Below are 17,456 nucleotides of genomic sequence, written 5' to 3' on the forward strand. Positions count from 1 at the left end.
AATCTCAACTTCATAAACTTCACAAGCTCAACATGTAAGAGTAAACTTCATGATTTGACCTACATGAGTAAACTTCACAATTTGAAAGATATGAGCGAAATTCAAGAAAATGAAGAAGATTAAGGCGAGGAAAACTTAATGAACATCAAGGATGGGATACACTTCCAGAGCTCCTCTTCGTGAGCAAAAAAGCAACTTCAAGTGTCCCTTTACGAGGGCGAATTCTCTTTATATGCTTTAATTAAATTTATATATCAAGTATATTTGATACTCGCCTATTTGTTTTGCAGGAAATGAAGAAAGAAATAAGGAGATCACACAAGAGACATTCACTTACACAAAGACATGATCTACAATATCAACAACATGAAGGGAGTCACAAGAGAAGGAGTTTGAAACTCCGAAGGAGTCCGAAGGAGAAAGGCAATAGTGACATCAAGAGGTCGTTCCAAGGCATCATCAATACTTCAAAACTAAGATCTATACCTTGCACTTCCATGATCAAGGCATTCGAGAAGATAGTTTCAGAAGAGTTAATCAAAGTTAGAAGATCATCATCATCATCACTGAAGCTGAATAATGTTGAGTATCAAGAGATATTCCATCATGATGATCTGTCAAACCTACAAAGTGTGAGTTGAGGTGGCATCCCAGTCACCACTCACCAATTCGAGGGGTTCCACATCAGCATGTCTAGATGCAATGTACCTGACTCAATAGTGATGGCACAAACTTCAAGGCACCTACCCCTGATATCTATTGGTCCACACTTTCTGAATGTAATTATTTCATTGGCCGTACTGAGTTTGTTGTAACAAACCCTAGTTAGGGTTTTCATTGTAAAATCTTGACCATTGATTTCAAATGGGTCTAAGCCATTGAATTGTATTGAGCTCTCTATAAAAGCTCAGTCACTCTCATTTGTAAAGGATAATAGTTAATAGTGGGAGAATAGCTAATAGTTAGTAATAGGAGAGAATAGAATAGCAATTAGAATAGAAATTAGATTATGAGAGGGCAAAGATTGTTGCCAAACCTTGTTGTAGAGAAAAATTGATTTCATTGAAGTTATGGGGAATTTGATTTGTTGCTTCAACAACTCGCATGGTCTTTGCTTCTCGATTTGCTTTCATGTTAATTAGATTGAATGAAGGGATTTGTTGAATGTATTCATGTGGAACCTGCCTAATCCATACCACTAGCCTCTTGTTGCTTGTAAGAGCGCTTTGTGTGGTCAATTGGAATGTTATGAGCTTAACTTTGAATCGTTCTACACTCATTGCTTATGCATTAACTTGAATGGTGATCAATGTTTGATGGTATTGATTCGAAAATCTTAGAAACGTCCTTAGAAGATTGCACTGAGCTTGTGTCAAATTGTTCATTTTGATGGTGAGACCTTGTTCAGTAGGATTCCACCTAATCATTCACTCATCTTCCTACATTCTTAGGATTAGAATAGATTCTCTCAACCCTTCGTCTTTTGCCATTTTTTCAATTCAAGTTAGTCTAGGACAAAGAGCATCGTCCGATTGAAATATTAGATGATCAAGTTCCAGCAAATCAAGCATTCAGGCATTCAAATGTAAGTCCCCTTGTGATTCCAACATAATCACATCAAACCAATGAGCTTATCCACACGTAGTGACCCTACATTCATGAACCTTGGAGTCTTCTCGAGTGATCCTTAAGCTAATCTTCAGCATCCGAGAGATTTTGTTCAAGAGAGGATAAGATACTTATGGTATTTTATTTTGTGTTCGCATGTGCCTAAAAAACACATCAACAAAGGGTAACACAAAACCCAAAGATCAAAAGCTGAGAAATACTAGAGAGATGGGAAAGTCTAATCAAGTATCACTATCTAGGCCCAAAATAGTGAAGTCACTGGCGTCATCATCAATCACTATGAAGGGGTCGATACAAGATTTGATAATGCTCATCAAGGAGTGCAAAAGGCCAAGAGGATTGAGCATGTTGAAATGGTGAGCAGATTGCATATACAAATTATATGATTATTACACAAAAGAAAAACATGGAATAATAGGTAATATTATATGATTGATTCAAGATAATAATTCTTTATAGTGCATTGGCTTTATAAAAGCCTCATCCCTTTAACCACGTGAAAACTACCTATGCAACCTCGATAAGGGAAGGTAACTCCCACTTAACAACTAACATTAATTTATTTGCTAACTTTTATTATTAGCATACTAAAATGTTAATTTATTAATTACTTACCTAACACATATACTATAGATGTAATATTTCCAACATTCCCCCCTTTATTGCATCAGTCTGAACAAAAAGCTTAACACTACATGGACTAAAGACAACAAGCCATTTGAAAATTTGATGAAACGCCTCCACCAAATCTCCTCACTCACCCAAGACACACTAAACTGATTGCATCAGCAAATGTATTGATTGTAAAATCTACAAATCCTCTATACCACATGTGAGAACATATCCCGACCTCCATGCACAATAAAAGAACAACTAAGCTCCAAGAGTACACCCTCCTCCAAGCATGTCATAATCCCCCCTCCAATGCCTACACAATTAGAGAACGGATCTCCTTTGAGAGTCCACTTTCCTTCAAAAGTGTCAATATCCCTCCTCTAGTGTTATGGGAACCAAATCCCTTTTGTGTACAACAAGAACAAAACCAATATAGGTACAACTCCCCCACCTATTTCAAAGGTTACATTATTCACAGAATTAAAGTGTCGATACACTAACCCCACCCTATTTTAAAGGTTACACTATCAACAAATACTGCCATGTGCCCACACCTCAGCCCCTCCCCCAATCCATGAAGGGAGACAAATGTGGTGGTGCTTTTCAAAAAAAATACCATCTCAAAGCAAAAAGTTAGCTTGAGATGTGTAAATCCTCCAACCTCCTCTGTCCTCCAGCCTCACCTTTATGATCTTCTTAGTCCTTGATCCCGACGTTTCTTCTTGTTTTTTACCTTCTCCATTATCTTCAACATGTCTCATAACCAACCTAGAGATTTTTTTTTCATGGTGTGTGTGTGACTCTGTGCATCGAATAAAAAGTATTCAAACCAACCATATGATACAAGATGATCATATTTAAAGGTCCTTTTATTTGAGAGCCTCATGTAGAGCAAGATATAAGCCATACCTATGGACATCAAGTGTCGATTTCCACCAACAACAGACCCTTACAATGTTTCTTACAAAATATGACTAACTTGAAAATGCCTATCAAGTGTACCTCCAAATATATGTCAAATTTCATTGTATTGCTTTTTATCTTAATTTAGCTCCTTCGATATAAAAGATGCCTCCTCCACCCTTATTTCTCCAACTACAAAACACATTAAACTTCTCACTCCAATGCATTCATTAAACTTCTCAATCCAATGCATACAATTTCAACTTTTAATAAAATATCCCCTAAAATCACATCATACACTCTTTTGTCTGTCCAAAAAATCCAGAGCCATTTTCTTTTGAAAAAATAATCTGAAAAGGTTTTGATCCTTTGACCTGTTACATTTCACTTCAAATATGTAACAACTCCCCAAATACAGCCACCAAAGCTCAAGTTCCTCTCACATTCAGACATGCATGGCTTTGAGAAATAAAAATAATAATAATAAAAACCTCATCTAAAACCATAGAGACCTTTTCATTCAAGCAAATGCCTAGTATATCATGACACCTCCAATGAGTGTAAGAGTGAATAAAATATTAGGAACTCTTACCGATCACTTGCACCAGCTTAAAATTTTATCTTTGCCCATTGAAAGTTGTGTTAATTGCTGCAAACTTAGCACCAAACTTCCAGGCTCCACTCAAAATTCAGATAATACAGTTACATTATTGAAAGATTTTTCCAGGCTGGACAATGTGAACCAAACTCTCAAATAAACCATGCTGTACACAAACCAGAAATCATCAATGCAACAAGAATAACCACTGAGTACCAGCAGTTTGTGCATCCTTATGTGAAGACCACATTGTTAACAACAACCTCAAGCAGTTGCAACCCTTAGAAAAGCTGCTGGCTTCACATGCTATACAACCAACAATCAGCAAAACAATATTTCAGTTCTTCTTTGTTTTTGTTTTTAACTCACTGGATGTGAAATTATACCACAATACAGATTAAAACAACCACAAAACGCAAAGCACCATTGGGAATCCACCACAACTGTTGGGCATCACCTAGATTCTTTATATAGTCCACTCAATCCTTGCATTGCCAGCTATATTATTGTGCTGTTATTGATTCCTCCAGATTCTCACCTTACTAACTTGTCAAAACACTTGTGATCCAATAACAAATGGATAAGGTAGAATCAGATAACAAAACAACCCATTATCCTTGCACATCATCAATCATACAGCACTACTAACAGCAGCCAATAATATTTTTTTCAAGGGAGGAGATATGCATAGGTGACAGCAAAGAATGAAGACAATAGCAATGCTAGAAAATGACAAAAGGGAAGAATACCAACACCATCAATGGTGTGAGAAGATTAAAAAACACAGCAGTAAACTCATATCAATAATGTTGATATCCTTCTTGAACACAGTATTAGTTAATAATGCCAGCTTCTTCTCATGTGATTTCATCCTCTCAAATCTTCTTCTCCATTATCCAAACGACGATAACAAAATGGGGCTGGAACACATCAAAACTTAAGCAAACTACTATTGGGAGGGATGAGAAGACATCCCTAGAAGCAGAGAAGATGTCAGGGTGGAGGGCTGAGAGTGTTGCTACAAGCAGTGGAGGCACTAGTTGGCCACCAACTCCTGCTCGCAAGACGCCTTTACCATACACTACTTTCCATCAATTTCTTCTTCATCTTCTCTAGCTCATTGTCTTTCTCCCCTCACTGTGTCATCAACAGAGTGATCCTCTCATCCATGTCTGCCAACTGCGTCGTCTTTTCCCTCATCTGCCAATCCTTTGCGGCCAACTCCTGTTCGCATTCTACTAGTCTTCTCAAGAGAAATAACCCGAGAGTGCTCTTGGGCCAATTGGTCTCTGGCTTATTGTGCTTGTTCATAGGACTTTACGAGCGTGTTCAACTTGGCAGAGGGCTTGCTCCCATTGTGCAGTGACGTTGTTTGAGGAATAAGTCCCTGAAGCCAAGTTCCATGCCATAGAGTGCTCTAAGCACACGGCCATGGCGGCCTCCTACTATTAATTGTTCGAGAATCCACGCATCTCACATCGCTTTTGTTTACATCTTGGGCCACCCTCTTGTTGTGAAACAATTGAAGAATTCGCCATCACAATCACCCTGTATGAAAGCCAAAAGGCGCTCCGCAACTTGTGCCACCAGAGGGTCACGCCCAATATCAAGATCCCTGGTAATGTCCCCCACTCTACCAAGAAAAGTGGCCATGCTCTCTAGCTAGCGAAAGCATTGTTAAACATACCATCTGGGTCATGGGTGTTAGACTAACTCAGGCATAGCACAATCTCCTCCCCCTAGCTAGATGATAATCCCTCCACTCCAACTGGCAAAACTGAAGTTGTGGTAGGCTCAAGTGTCAAATCTCGAAGTGATCCCAAGGGTGGGTCTAGCAGTGACTGGCCTAGTCCCTCTAAGTGGCCCTCCCCGCTGCTACACTAACCTTCGACTCAACTAACGAGACATCTAGTGGAATCGCCAATGACACTCCTACTATAGGTGTCCTCACCTCTACTACAACAGCCTTCGAGAGCAACCCAAGTGACTCAACTTGTGGGACCTTTGCAGAAAGCCCAAGGAGCTACAACCAAGTGTCAATTGCCTCCTCATGCCTATGAGTGCCCTCAACTAGCACAAAAGCAACTGGTACATTGGCTGACGGAGGCTTGATCGATGGGGCCACTAGTACTGGCAAGACCAACAATGGTACCTCCATTGGCATAACTAACAATGGTGTTGCTAGCGGAAGTGACACCTCCAATACTCCTGGAACTAACAATGATACTTCCCCTGTCAAGATAGACACTAGTGCTGGTACTGGCGGAACTGCCAATGAAGTCTCTATGGCATCCGCCATTGTTGATGAAACTGACAATGGCACTGCTAGTGGCAAAACTAACAATGGGGTCGTTGGTACTGTTGATGCATTTTTTATGCACAGTCTAACACAGAATAAAATACCCAAAAGTATCTTATCCTCTCTTGAACAAAGTCTCTCAAATGTTGAAGATTGGCTTAAGGATCACTTGAGACAACTCCAAGGTTCATAAATGTCGGGTCACGATGTGTGGATAAGCACAGTTGGTCGTTGTGATTGTTGTTCCTCCAAGGGGCCTTACGCAACTTCTTAGAATATGAATGCTCAATCTTCAAGTAATGGTTTCTTCGAATGATATTCAATGAAGCTCTTTCCTATGACTACTAGACATTTATCAAAAATTGCAAAAGATGAGAGTTGAGAGATGCTAAGCTATTCCTAAAAAATGATGGATGAAAGACGATTCAAGTGAAACTCTACTAGTCTTAGTATTGCCATGCAAGAACAACTCCACCAAAACTAGTGCAATCTTCTAAGGAAATTCAAAGATTTTCAAATCGCTACTACGCATAGACACCATCAATTGAATGCATATCCATGATTAAGCAACAATTGAACTTAAGCACTTTCAATATTTCCAGTTGACCACGCACGACACACTTACAATCAGCAAGAGGCTAGTGGTATGGATTATGAGTTTCACAATAAATCATATGCAACATTCCATCATTCAATCTAAACACTCAAATTAATATCAAAGATTGACTTGAGAGGATGAAAAACCATGCAAGAAGCTTCAAGGATTGAATAGAAACACCATAACTTCAATGTTTTATTAACCCAATAGCAAAGTAGCAACAATTCTTCAAGTCCTTCTCTTATCTCTATTACATCTAATTATCTATCTCTTATAGCTAATATCTATTATTATGTACAAATGAAATGAGTGGGGGTTTATATAGCACTCCCAAATATAATGAAGGGTCGAGATCAAATGGAGATCAAGGGCAAAGATTTTGCCACCTAAACCCTAAGTAGGGTTCGATACAAATAAAACCCTATCGAGATAAACATTATCATGATATCAACCAATGAGAAAATGACACGAGCTGGCACAAAAAACGAGGATGCATCTTCCAATAAGAAAATGAGTTGCCACATAGGATCATAACAAACTATCATCTAGAACTTTGTTCCCTTTCTCCTTCTCCTTTCTAGCATATTCAATGAATCTAGTCGCCATGCCTTCTATCTCAATTATTGGAACTTCAGGTAGATTCTTCAATTGTTCTTCCAAGTGAATGACTTACTCAAAGGCTGAGACGATGGCAGTTTCCCATTCAGGCTCAAGATCTCTTGTCTTGCTAGCAAGTACCGTGAGTGCATGCATATCCTCCAATTGCTTTTCGGTGATCATTCCATCAGTCCCATGGAAAATAACTTTTATTCTTTCTTCTAGCTCCTTGATGTCTATAATCATTCCAGGATCAATCTTCCTCTCCAAGATGATTTGCACTACTTCCACTATCTTATCATGAATGAAGTGCATGGCATCTTGAACTTGACTGCATTTGTTGCTAATGTCTTCAAAAACAACCTTCTTCATGCAAAGTAGGCTACTCCAATGTAGAAAACTAGGTGTTGATCCTTCCCCCCTTATTGTCTCTCTCACTAAGACTTCCCTACATGTCTTCCTTATTACTTGCAATACTGGAATAGTAATATCTCTAGTATGAGCAAATGCCCCAAAAGCTTCTATGAGAGCATGAGTTCTCCCAAGAACTTTTATAACTGTATCAAGTGTCTTCATCACATCTCTTATAAACTTACTAACCTTTGTGAAAGATTTTTCTATCCATGTATCCATCAATTGTGCGGAATTTCTTATCTTTTCCATATGATCCACTGGTTCGGCAGGAAGCAAAGGCGGTGGTGTAACTGCTAGATCATGCTGCCTCAACAGTTCCTTGAACTATTGGAAGTAGTTTCTCCATGCACTTATCTCTTTTTCTAACTTCTTATTCTTCTCCACTTCCATTATAATCATATCATTCACTGAATCATTCACATCACCTATGGCTTGCTCCGGATTAATTGGACCTAAGTCAATAGTCTCCATATCATATTCTTCCGCAATGATTTCATCTTCATATTTGTCAACCATCGGAGTAGCTATTTGTATCTTCCGAGAACCTAAATCATCTCTTATCACCTTAGACATCTTCGTGGCTTTCTTCTTCTTGGTGATTTCTTGAGTGTGACTTAGGAGGCTATCCAAGTCACATATTGGTTCTTCATCAACTGCCATCACGTCTCTAGCAAGTCGCTCCTTAAGCCATGTAGGGATAGATGATCTTCCTTCTCCCACTTGTGTCTTTTTGTTCAGCAACTCATCTCTAGGAGGGGAAGTTTCCTCATCATCCTTTCCTCCATCTTCATCATTCACTTGAATGTGAGGAGCGAGATCTTCTTGATCTTGTAATAACTTTTCTTTGCCTTTGTCATTCTGAACTGTAGACTCCATTGAGTCATCCACTCCATGACTCAATTCCTTATCATTCCTTTTCTCTTCATGTCTTTCATTTTGATTCATCTCTTCTTCACACCCGGAGGAAGTGTTGGAAGGATGACTGGAATTCGACTTATGTTTCTTTCTTGGTGCTTCTTTCTCTCTATGATCATCTTTTCTATTTGAACATTTGGAATGAGTTGATTGAGAAGCACTTCAACTTGCACTTGCATCTTCTTCATCATCTACTCTTGCCTCTAGTTGAATGTCATAGTCATATTTTGCTCTTTCAACTTCTGGTGCTGGATGTCTATCCATCTGCAAGTAGTCCAAGACTTGTTTCATCAACTCCTTCAAATCTACAACTTCTATTTCAACCCAATTGATCTTAATCTCCTTGTTTTCCTTCCCATAGGCGGGTTGGAGATATTTGCCGCTATCTTGTGCTTGATCGGCAACACTAAATATCTTGCACTTCCGGATGAAGTCAAGAGCTAGCCTAGAATGCATCTTTTTCTTCACTTCTAAGCCATCTTGAACATTCATCAAATAGTCTTCTAACTGCCATTTGTGCTTATAGTTGTTTCCTTCTATTCCCCTTACATTGTCATAGGGATTGAAGTTATCTCTAGGAGTGAATGGTGTGAGTGAGTAGAGAGATATCTCCTCTTCGGCGCTCTCAGTTGCTTGTAGGGAAGGACAAACTTCAATTGAATAACCAAGTGAAATGGGAAAAGAAATACTAGATCCATGTTTGTGTCGATATGCCTTAACATATGCTACTAATTGTCTCACCACCTCAAGTAGCACTGTTATGTCTATAGGATAGCACAGCAAAATGTATGGAGGAGAAGGACACCCTTGAATCCTGATGTATGTGAACTTCGGAAATTAAATGAACCATGCACCATATTGTTGAATCAACGCTTGCGCCCCTGGAGATAGCCTTTGATGGGTTCCATCTTGAAGGGTCCTTGTGATATGCATAGTGAAGGCATCATTGACCCTCCTATAGTGATGCTTTGTCGGATGGTGTAGCTGTGGATATGCTTCACAAGCTCTTACCTCTCCAGGTCCTCTTCCAACTACACCCCTATACATCAGCCCAACATATTCATAATTCCTCGAACGAGAGTAGATGACATAGGAACTCATGTTGAATGTCCTAGTGCGGATGAGTCTTCTCAGTTGAACATCCAAGTAATTGCTGATGAGTCTTGCCCAATTGATTGTATCTTTACCATTGGTGACTGTCTCTATGAAGAAGAACATCCAGTTCTCGAACTAGAATGCTTGTGGTGCACCTACAAGTCGATTGAATAGAGTGATGAAATCCCCAAATTCTTCCTTGAAATCAACTCTATGTGGCCTACTAGGCATCTTGCTTTTGTCGGGTCTACTCTTCAATAGCCAATATTTGTTGATAATCTCCAAACATGCTTCAAGATCATCATCATAAACTGATTTAGCTCCTACTCTCTTGTAGATTAAGTGGAAGGCTTCACTGATGGCGGTTTCTGAAAGGTAGGCAAGCACTCTTCCATCTTTCACTATTGTCCTTGTGTGAGAATCATAATGTCTAGCACATTCAACCATCAACTCGTAGCATTGAACTACGGGAGGGAAGCCAACTGCTTTCACTATTCCACTGTCTATCATCTTCCTTGCTGTCGAAGTAGGTTTGCTTGTGTACAACGAGCTCCTGAACTTCTTGAGATCAAATTTACCAAGGTTTGTGTCTCCTATATTGCTCCAATGAGATGTGATCTTGGTCTCCAATGCATTGCTCTTTGAATCTTCCTTGATGAGTGCTTGACGAGTTCCAACTCCACTAGGTTTAGGCACTGCCATTCTTCACCTCTGATTTCTGATGATCCAACCTGATATAGATGCTTCTTGATCAAAAGACATGACTGAGAATACTCAGCAAGCCTGCTGGTGCTTAATGTGAGTGAACAAATTCGCCCTTCTTTGTGATAAATTCGCTGCACCTTAAGACAGATTCGCCAATGACACTGATTGTAATCACTGATTTACTCTTTGAAACTCGCTGTTAGAGAGGAAATTCGCTGATGATATGCTTGAATATGTTTCTTTGCTGAATAGATTTGCTGTCTTCTTGATGAATTTTGCCGCTCTCCTAATTGAATTTGATAAATTTCACTGCCAATGCTGATTGAAATCACTGCTCATCTGGTAAAATTCGCTGTTGGAGAAGGAATTGTTTTCAATTGGTGACTAAATGATTGTTTGGAGTCTTCTTATATAGGCGCTTTTAGGATAGAGACATGTCTCTTAAGGGTTAAGCCGACTTGGTTTTGAAATTTTAAAAAGAATATTAATTGCTTATAAGGCCGACTCACCACTTATCAAAAACATTTCCCTTCAGAATTTTGAATTATGGTTTTGGCGCCGAAATGTGTTTGAACTACTTAGCCATTGTCATTGAGCAAAATCGCTCCTAAAAGGGAGCAAAGGAAGTATTTTTCGCTCCATCTAAGGAGCAATGGAAGCATATTTCGCTCCCAAATGGGAGCAATAGAAATTATTCCATACTTAGCCAAAATTTCGCTACAAGGAGAGGGCAATAACTTCAAAATCGCTCCTCATCACTTCATGTTTGAGAAATTTGCCATCTATGCACGTGGAGGAGTCAATTTAACTCAAAGGAAAGCTCTACAAGCAATTTCGCTCATAGACTCAGGCAAAGGAAGGCAATTTCGCTCCTAATAAGGAGCAAAGGAAGTGTTTTTTCGCTCCAATTAGAGAGCAAAGGAAGTCATTGAACTTAGGACACTTAGCTCAATTTCATCCTCCTACTTTCATTCTTAAACCCAAACCTTAAGTTTTTTAGCCATTCATGTGTGAAAATATGTCAAATTGACCTCAAGGAAGGCCTTAGGAGGAATTTCGCTCTCAACCAAGAGCAAACAAAGCAAATTTCGCTCCTGAGAAGGAGCAAAGGAAGTAAATTTCGCTCCTGTCAAGGAGCAAAGGAAATTCTCTCACACTTAATCAAATTTTGCTCTTCATCACTTCAAGTGCATCAAATCAACCTTAAAAAAGAGTTTGAGATCAGTTTCACTCCTAACCTTGGGCAAAGGAACACAAATTCGCTCCCAAAAAGGAGCAATGGAAGGGATTTTTGCTCCTGACAGAGGGCAAAGGAAGTAATTCCTTGCTTTTGCATCAACTTTGGCCTTGTGATTTCAAATTAGCCTTAAGGAAGGTCTTGGAGAGAATTTTGCTCCTAGAGAGGAGCAAAGAAAGTGAAATTCACTCCTACTGAGGAGCAAAGGAAATAGCTCTCAAGTTGAAGTTTAACTCACTTTTCCTCACTTACATTCATTCTCTCAACTTAAATGCACCAAACCATGTTCATGTAGGGCTCTAGAGGCAAATTCATTCTCAACCAAGGGCAAAGGAAGTGAATTTCCCTCTCAAGGGAAAGCAATGGCAGTGTTTTTCGCTCCTAGAGAGGAGCAAAGGAAGTGACCTCAATTTGCCTTCTTCCCTCCATTACTTGGCCAAAATGGTGATGTTCTTAGCTTCCTTTATGATCAATATGATGCTAGAGGCTTCAAAACTCATTTATCTCCATCAAATTTGCTCAAGAAGTGGTCATCACTCCCAAGTAAGGGCAAAGAAAGAAGATTTCGCTCCAATTAGGGAGCAAAGGAAGTTGCATCTTCAACTATCTCAATTCGAGATTATTGATCATTCATTGCATTTCTTGCCCAAATTGGGACATCTCATGATGATTAGAGGTGATTCTAGTGACTTTAAAAGGTTTGAAGAGGGATTTCGCTCCTAGAAGAGAGCAAAGGAAGTAAAATTCGCTCCAACTAGGGAGCAAAGGAAATTTTTAGGTACTTAGTCAAATTTTACTCCCTTATCTCACTTCTCACTGGAATACACTTTAAGTCTCATGGAGACACCTGCATTGTTGATTGGGTTTGGGTTTCTCAATCAACCTCTTTCTCCTTTTGCTCAATTTGACCTCTCCTCTTCTTCATGTTGCCACTGTAGACCTTGAGCAATCGAGCTGACAACCTTCCTTACCCACTCACTCAAACTCACACGAGAGACACTAGACTAAGAGAGACTAGGACTTGAAGATAAGAGGGGGTCCACATTTTGATGGGGTGATGTTGTGAAATGGTCACAATGGGTACCTTCGACACTATCTCCAACATTGCGGCTGGCAAAACTACTATGCCACTAACAATCTCTAGAGCCACTGTCTCCTCAACCTCGTCATCATCATAAACTCCAATGGTAGCCAGAGAGGCATTATCAACACTCACTCGCAAAAGACACCTCAATGGTTCCCTCCTCTTCACTACTACTCTCAATCTCCGACGCTTACTACTACTGCTCTTCCTGGCAGCTTGAATCTGCTCACCTCCACCCATCAGCATGTTGAGGTGAGTCTAGTAGAATATTGCTGGCCAAGACGAGTCCACACGGCTAAGGGGCTGAAGGTGTCCCCACTTGTCTGCCAGTACTTGAGTGCGGACGGCATCTAGAAACAATTGATGGCATGCTGGGCCATATAGAAGGCCTTATGTTGTAGGCTAAGAAACTGTCGTATTCTTTCGGAAAGTACTGACGCCCAATTGTAAACCTTTCCATTACTCAGCTCAATCGTCAAGTATATCACCCAGATGGCAATGACTAAGGCCCAACTTGCCCCAGTGAGGCGACTCTTTATCAAGTCCAAAATACATTTCCATTCTGCGGTCGCCATAAAAGTTTTCTTTACCCCTCTACTACTGTTATTGTTCCACCATCGCTATTGGCTTCTTGCTATTTCTTTACCCCTTTGCTACTGCATACAATGATTATGACTTCTCCATCACTCAATCACTGTAGAGGTTGGAGGGGAAATCACAATAGGGTGCCCGAAATTCCTCCTATCTAAGCCCAACGGCAGATTTTATACCCCTTGGGCCACATATGGCATACACGTCAGTCATACACTGTGGGGTGGCCTACTTAGAAGGGATCTGAAATCAGTTCTTCCTCCTTGTATTCCCTTCCCCACCTCCACGTGATTGCTTGTGGGTAAAGTAATAATTAAAGAACAGTGTGAGTTAAGTGTAAATCTATTGTCCATTGCATATAAAATGTATGAAATTAAGTGCCAGATCTGTTACTACATTGCATACCAAATACTTGCAGAATATAAGTTATTGCAGACTTCTTTTAGGATGCTGAGAGTAGATGAGTTGTTGTTTTCTGATCTTTCTCTTTCTAATTCGATGCTGCTTCCTTATATAGCCCTCAAAGAGAATGAATAGACATTTCTCTACCTCTTCCCAAAATGAGGTGTCTTCTCAAAAATAATCGCTGCCTGATAATTCAAATTAGTAGTGCTAATAATCCAATTTTTACCTGTCAAATCTGTCCAATAATATATTTTTATGTCTGCTACAATAAGTCTGTTCTAATTCGTCTTATTTACTATTATAGATCATATGATTATTTCCGTTTATTCCTTGATCCTCCATGCTCCTACCCCATTTTCACAACAAAGTTACTAATTCCAAGCAGATGTCACTAAATCAGAATTCTGCTATGATTTAATTATTTTTCTGCTTTTGTTGATCTGCTCTAAATTAAATTAATTCTCATTGCTTGCCATCCCTTTCAACTCCTCCTTATCTTCTATATATACCTCTTTCACCAAAAGTCGGCCTTATTATATAAATTTATTTTTAACTCTCCTTATCGTGGTTGGCCTTTATTATATAGTGCTCGCCCTTTCTTCTATATTGTTGCATTTGACTTATAAAAACCCTAGGTCAGCTCCTTAAAGGAATTAATCCAAGTTGGCCTCCTTTATTGAAATTAAATTATTTTATTGTCTTCTTTCTTGGTCAGCACTGCCTAAATAATTATGCCCAAAATTTATTACTTATTTGGATCGGCCTTGCACCTATTAAATCGCCTAGTTTTTTTAATTATTTAAGTTGCGATTGTTATTAACCCTAGGCGGCACATGACAAACAAAATGCTCATCCTCATTTTCCAAAAAAGAGTTCACTGAGATATCCTCAACACCTTCATTTTTGTGACTCATAACTTGTCCTTTTCAAATGCATATTCATCCTTAACGCTCTTCTAAAAATGCATTGATATTTTGGTGACACATGCCATCATTAGAAACCAATAAAACATCCTCTCCCACCAAAGACTCTTTATCTTCATCTTGCTTTTTAGGTTCCTCTTGTTCTTGTTCATTGGTCTGTTTATTTTCTTGTAGCTCTAGTTCTGGCCCTTCTTGCTTCGGCTTACTAGATTCTTGTGATTTTGACTCTAATTCGGACTCTGTTTCTTCTATCAAAATTGATTCTTTAGGTCTTGTTTCTTGATCTCCTCCTCAACTATTTTTCTTATGTAATTATATAGGCCTCCTTAGTCGAGATAATGTTCCCAAGTGCCTCCTAGTACTCATCAAAGGGAACACTAGCTTTCAAATCATTTGGCAACCTTTGATATTGGTCAAAGATTTTGGGGGCCTCAAGTTTGAACCATTCGTTGTCCTTCAATATTTTCATCAATAATTCTTAAACAAAATCTATGCCCTCTATCTTCCTTGTAGACATTCAAGTCTCTGTGACTAAAATGCATCCAACAAGTTAGCTTTATCCTACAAGCTGACAGGATCACAACTTTGATACCATTTGTAATGTCCCTTTTCAAATTTTCCTTAATTTTCTTTAAATAAATAGCTCTAACTCACAATAATGATTGCATAGTTAATTATAAATATAAATTTATTCTGAAAATTATAATTTGGATTATATAATTTGGATTTAAAGCTTATAATCTATCTAACTTATCCTTTAGCCTCTGATGTAATTCTTCTTTCAAATTTGCAGCTGTCTACCTTTGTATAAATAATAAATGTCTTTGAAATGTTATCTCAAAATTGTCAGCTAATTGATTGGGATTGCCCATTATTGAGGAATGGAAAAAAATGCATGGAATATAAGTAGCATTTTGGGGGTAAGGATAAACCACTTCCAGTGAGGTATCCTCCCTCCTGCGGGCTTAAAAAAAATTCACAGGAGTGTGACAGCTGTATACAGCAGCTTGTGGTGTTTTTTAGTGTCATCAGGGTCATCGAAAGTGTTATCAGATTTGCAAGTCGAGTGTGCCTAGCAATTTGTATCGTACAGGTAAACTTTGCATCATGTTGAAGGAAGAAAATTTTAAAAGTCCAAAAAAAATTCCTGGAGTATTTCAAGGTTTATCATTTGTGCACTTAGTTGAGGTTCTTACACATAATCTGATGTTTACTCAAACATGGATAAACTGAAAAAGATAATAAATGTTTTTGGGATTTTCAGCAGACAAACTATATAGGGTAAAAAGAGTCTCAATGTATCTCGCCATTTTAATTAGCCTTTTAGGACAAAAAAGAGTCTCAATGTATCTCGCCATTTTAATTAGCCTTTTAGGACATCTTCTATCATCTTTTTCTACTTAAGGGGCCAAAAGTATCCATAAATTTTATTTTGTATCCAACATTTTCACGGCCTGAGGTGGAATTCCTGTGTAATTGACTTTTTCAATGTGCTATCTCACTCAGCATTTAGGAATCAACATTTGGTGAGAATTGCCGCTCATCATATTGGAACAATCTTTGGAGAGCACTTGTCTAGCTCATCATTAAGCTAACAAACATATTAGGTTAGAAATACTTTCCTTGAGGATATGTGAGATACTCACTCGATACATTGAGAAAAATATTATATACGGATATCCAGAAATTCATCTCAGAAAATAATTTTCTACCACAGTTTTCTAACTGATATTTATGTGGAGAGGGCATAAACTAAAGCCTCGTATATAAAGTTCTAAAACAAAAACAAATACAAAGAGCAAAAAACGGTACAAGTTACGTGATAACCTGTTCTTGCCGATAAAAATAATAAAACGGATTATGGATGCCTTCAAGGGCACTGCCTTCTTTTGTAAAATTCCAAGCAAAATGACCTGAGATCCAAAAAAACAAAGTTCAGATCTTGCTTCAATGTCTTACTTTTTTGTTGTCGATCAATACCTATTTTTACCAAATGAAATACCAACCAAAATTTCATTCTTACTGTGAGCATTGTGAAGTAATAAATCTTAGAAAGTCTGTATCCAAAATTATCTACATTTAAAAAATGGCTTAGCAAAGTCTGCATTGAAAAATATCCACCGAAGAACATGGCGTAGACTTGACGTGGGAAGTGTCCTGCAATTTTAAAATCAATAACGACTCACTAAGTCTAAATTATAATCATAAGTTGCAGTAAAGTTAGGGTTACCTGTGGAATGGGTGTATTTGGATTGAGCAATGTTGCATTTTTGCTCTACTTGGCGAGCTATTAAAGGGAGAATTCGACGCCAAGCCATCTCTGCTGATGAGGAGGAGAACAATAACAGTAGAGCATTTGTGTGAGCAGGCGAGAAATGGAAGATGTTAGTGCTGCATTCCCCTTAGGGCTTAAACCCAAGGTTTGGACTTTAAAATTGGTGTTACGTAGGTCCGGAACTGGGCCTCCCTATGGACAAATAGAGAGGACTTGTGAATTTTTAATAGACGAGAGGAGAGGAGAGGATCGGATCTAGTAGTGGTGCATTCTAATTTAGCTTATTTGACAAGGTGTTCATAACGGTCTAAAAAACAAGTGAGATTAATAGTCATGCAAAAGAGGCCCTCATACTTGTGCAATTGATGTGGCATCACATGATTGGTTTCATTGTACAATTAAAGGTACATTTCATTCAATTATGGGTAGTCATCATAACAATAACAACTTTAAATTCACAACAACTGGTGCGAAGTTGTCAAAAAAATTAGACATTAAATCAACAAGTATAGGCATTAAATTAACTACTACTATCACAACAATTGGAATTAGGTCCTCTCCCCTAGGGGAAGG

At 38.7% G+C, this 17,456-nt stretch overlaps 1 protein-coding gene across 1 annotated transcript in view; it reads right to left on the reverse strand.

The window, feature by feature from the left end:
- LOC131046956 (uncharacterized) overlaps positions 1–17,128 on the reverse strand; it is a 40,787-nt gene extending 23,659 nt beyond the window's left edge. Inside the window, exons 1-2 of the mRNA XM_057980783.2 lie at positions 16,839–17,128; positions 16,436–16,521 (exon numbers count right to left, since the gene is read on the reverse strand). Of these exons, the coding sequence (XP_057836766.2) occupies positions 16,436–16,521; positions 16,839–16,926 (174 nt within the window). The 5' untranslated portion in view covers positions 16,927–17,128. The remainder of the gene's footprint in view (positions 1–16,435; positions 16,522–16,838) is intronic.
- Positions 17,129–17,456: the final 328 nt, after the last annotated feature.

Source organism: Cryptomeria japonica, chromosome 9 (assembly GCF_030272615.1).
Source record: "Cryptomeria japonica chromosome 9, Sugi_1.0, whole genome shotgun sequence".
NCBI lineage: Eukaryota > Viridiplantae > Streptophyta > Pinopsida > Cupressales > Cupressaceae > Cryptomeria > Cryptomeria japonica.